Source organism: Chinchilla lanigera, unplaced genomic scaffold (assembly GCF_000276665.1).
Source record: "Chinchilla lanigera isolate Chin_1 unplaced genomic scaffold, ChiLan1.0 scaffold00166, whole genome shotgun sequence".
Lineage (NCBI taxonomy): Eukaryota > Metazoa > Chordata > Mammalia > Rodentia > Chinchillidae > Chinchilla > Chinchilla lanigera.
The window spans coordinates 1,091,194-1,095,044 of NW_004955567.1; the positions used below are offsets into that span (position 1 = coordinate 1,091,194).

The window sequence follows — 3,851 nt, forward strand, 5'->3', positions numbered from 1 at the left end:
GTGCATGACCTACCTGGCTGCTTCTTTTTTTCCCATTCCCCTCCTCTGGCTTCAACCCCCTCTTCCCCTCCTTATCTTTTTTGTTGTTGTTGTTGTCTTTTTGAGACAGGGTCTCACTATGCAGTTCAGGCTGGCCTTGAGCTCACTTTGTAGCCTAGGCTGGTCTTGAACTCACAATGAATGCTTCAGCCTTCCGAGTGCTGGGATTACAGGCGAGCTTTGTTTCCATTTTTTTCTACTCTGTTTTCTTGTTCCTTTCTTCCTTTTCCGCTCCCTCGTCCTTTGTTTTCCTTCTCATTTGAAAAGGTACTGGTACTTTGAAGATATCAATATGTAATACAACCACCATTGTTAATTCCCTACCACTTTGTTTGGAACTCTGTATTGTCTGTATTGTGCTTGTGATATGTTGTAAAATGTTGTATGTCTGTTAATGTTTCCCTCCTTTTATCCTTAAAATAAAAAAAAAAATAAAAATGAAAAGGTACTGGTTTGGCACAGGCCGCAGCGGGAATCGAACCTGGAGTTCGCTGCAGAATTGGGAGGTGCCCTTTAGAGAGTTGGGCGTGACGTCATCCCTTCTGGAGCTAGGCCCCGCTCCTTCACCTGTTCCCGCCTCTGCGCCTCAAACTACACTTCCCAGAGGTCATAGCGGCCAGGACCCATTCTCATTGGCTGTACAATCGGCCCCGCCCCGGGCCCCGCCCCGTCCCTGTCCTCTCCCTACTGCCGGCTTCCGGAGTCCGGGCAGACGCGGTGGCTCCCGCACGTGGTCCTCGCTGCCGTCCGCCGCCGTCTGCGCGCCGCCGTACCGGGACCCCGCTCCCCGCCGGCATGAACCGCTACCTGCTGCCGGTGTCCGTGCTGGGCACCGCGGTGGGCGGCGCCGTGCTGCTGAAGTGAGTGGGTGCGGCCGGCGTGCGCGCAGGGGCAGGCCGTCCCCGAGGGTCCCCCGTCCCCGAGTCCCGTCTCCGAGGGCCGCCCGTCCGGGTCCCGACTCCCGGCCCGATCCGGCGCGGCGTCCTCCCCCGGCGCGGAGGCGGCGTCCAGCACCCGGCGGCCGGGCCAGGCCCAAGGTCACCGGCAGGGCGGGCCGCGCCGGAACCGGCCTCGTCCCTCAGGACTGCTAATTAATTCATGAACGCGCTTGGCGAGTGCCACTGATCTTCCCGCGCGATCCTGTGGCCGGAGCAAGCGAAATGTGGGTCACCCTTGCCGGGCGTGGTGGCGCACGCCTGTAATCCCAGCACTCAGGAGGCTGAGGCAGGAGGATCGTTGTGAGTTCGAGACCAGCCTGGGCTACAAAGTGAGCTCAAGGCCAGCCTGAACTGCATAGCGAGACCCTGTCTCAAAAAGACAAAAAAAAAAAGAAATGTGGGTCACCCCGCTCCACCCGAAGTGGAAAGAAATGCGCTCCTGAGGAACCGACAGGGTCCCATTGCATGGGGATCTGTGTTGTCCTTTGACTTTCTCCCTTCGCCGTCCTTTTCCTGAGCGATCGGGATTATGTTGAATGTGCAGAGCGGTAACGACTGTATCCCTCATCCTGCACCCTGGAAATGCCTGTCCCTGTTAACTCAGCCGGTGCGTGGGTGCCACGCCTGTCTGCCTAGGAGACTAGGCGGCTCTGTGCGCTGTGCATCCCGTCCTGTTTCGCCTTTGGTTCCGCGTTAATGCGTGCACGTTAGGTACGTGTTTGTGCAGACCGTCTTGGATGCTGTAGCTTTATCCTGTGGCTGTAAGGTGACCCATCCCTTCCTGCTGGCTTTTGGTTGGTGGTCTTCTTTTTGCAGTTAGTATTGGCAGGGAGTGAATGTGGGTCGTGGGGACATCCTAGCGCCTCCAGCAGCGGAGATGTGGACAGGAGCACACCCTTGTAGTTGACTCTTTGGGACTAGGGGGACTAAGTCATCATCTGTGAGTCCTTGAGTGGCAGCGGCTGGTTTATTACCTTAACCCCAAACCTGGGCGTAATTTTTATGTTTTTTGCAGTGCTGAGGATTGAACCTAGGGTCTTGACCCTGCTAGAAAATGCTCTACCGCTGAGCTACATCCCCAGCTCATACTATTATATTAAAAAAACCTTTCTCCCGCGATCAAAGGGAATGAACAGCGTTTCCTAGGAATCTGTTTCTTTGGGTCCTGTGAAGATGACCCCTCTGCGCATGCTCCTCTGGCCACTGTGGGTACCCAGCCCTGCCCGGTGTGTGTGCAGGGCTCTGGGGGACAGGGCTGAGCCACGCGGAGCTGTACCTGGCCGGGGGAGGGCCTGGGAGCTTCAGCAAGGGGATCTGACTGGGTTATAGTGAGATCTCTCTGGTGAGATGTCACAGCGAGAGGAAGGGAGGGCGCAACCCGGGTGGGGAGGGAGGGCGCTCTCGGGACCAGGCCTGCGAAGAAGGGTGAGTGAGGTCCTCAGAGCGGTGGACTCACAGGGGCAGAAAGTAGGCCCGTGGTTGCCAGGGCTGGGAGGGTGGGGAGTGGGGACAGTTTCTGCTGTGCAGAGTTCTGGAGGTTGGTGGTGGTGGTGGTTGTATCATACTATGAAGGTATTTAGTAACATTGAAGTATCTACTGTAAATGTGGTAGTGGGGCATGGCAGTGCACGCCTATAATCCCAGCACTCAGAAGGCTGAGGCAGGAGGATCATTGTAAGTTTGAGACCAGCCTGGGCTACAATGTGAACTCAAGGCCAGCCTGAACTGCATAGTGAGACCCTGTCTAAAAAAAAAAAAAAAAAAAAAAAAAAAAGAAAGAAACCTCACAGTATGTTTTCTCTAGAGACAGAAGGTGGGTTAAAGAAGAAAGATATTGAGACTCAGAATTTTGAACGATATAAATGTATTTCTCCAAAATAAATGCCTACATATACTGTACAGCACAGTAAGTATAGTTGATAATGTATTTTTTTTTTCCTGTGTTTTTGAGACAGGGTCTCGCCATGTAGTTCAGGTTGGCCTTGAGCTCACATTGTAAGCCCAGGCTGACCTTGAACTCGCAACATCCTCCTGCCTCAGCCTCCTGAGTGCTGGGATTACAGGTGTGTGCCACCATGCCTGGCTCTTTCCTTTGCTTTGCTTTGTTTTGCTTTTCTTTTCTTTCTCTTTCTTTCTTGTTTCTTTTCCTTCCTTCCTTCCTTCCTTCCTTTCTTCCTTTCTTTCTATCTCTTTCTCCTTCCCTCCCTCTTTCCCACCTTCCTTCCCTCCCTCCCTATCTTTCTTTCTTTCCTTTTTTTTTTTGAGACAGAGACTTGCTATGTAGTGCAGGCTGGCCTTGAAGTTGCTTATGTAGTCTAGGTTGGCCTTGAAGCCATGGGGATCCTCCTGCCTCAGCCTCCCAAGTGCTGGGGTTACAAGTGTGTGCCACCACACCTGGCTCCATATTTCAAAATATGTTGTAGTGGGGCTGGGGATTTAGCTCAGTGACACAGTGCCTGCCTGACAAGTGCAAGGTCGTGAGTTCGATTCCCGGTACCGGAAAAAAACAAACAAACAAAAAATATGTTGTAGAGACAAATGTATGCAGTTTTTGTCAATTAAAAATATATCCAGTACAAGGTGGGTGAGGTGACACACACCTGTAATCCTAGCACCAAGGAGGCTGAAGCAGGAGGATTGATACGCGTTTCAAGGTCAGCCTGAGCTACATAGTGGGTTCAAAGCCAGTCTGAAGTACATTGTGAGACTGTCTCAAAAAAAAAAAAAAATGTATATATATATCCAATACAAACCAGAATTTAGTACATAAAAAAACTACAAACGGGGCTGGGGATTTAGCTCAGCGGCAAAAGCGCTTGCCTGGCAAGCGCAAGGTCGTGAGTTCGGTTCCTGGTACCGGAGAAAAACCAAAAA

The 3,851-nt window shown here is 52.4% G+C and overlaps 1 protein-coding gene across 2 annotated transcripts in view; it reads left to right on the forward strand.

The window, feature by feature from the left end:
• The first annotated feature begins 442 nt into the window (after window positions 1-442).
• Rdh13 (retinol dehydrogenase 13 (all-trans/9-cis)) overlaps window positions 443-3,851 on the forward strand; it is a 17,013-nt gene continuing 13,604 nt past the window's right edge. Inside the window, exon 1 of one of the 2 annotated variants that reach the window (XM_005413365.2) lies at window positions 443-899. In XM_005413365.2, the coding sequence (XP_005413422.1) occupies window positions 835-899 (65 nt within the window). In that variant the 5' untranslated portion in view covers window positions 443-834. Of the gene's footprint in view, window positions 900-1,329; window positions 1,689-3,851 lie in introns of those variants that run through there. The other variant, XM_005413366.1, reaches the window with a different exon arrangement.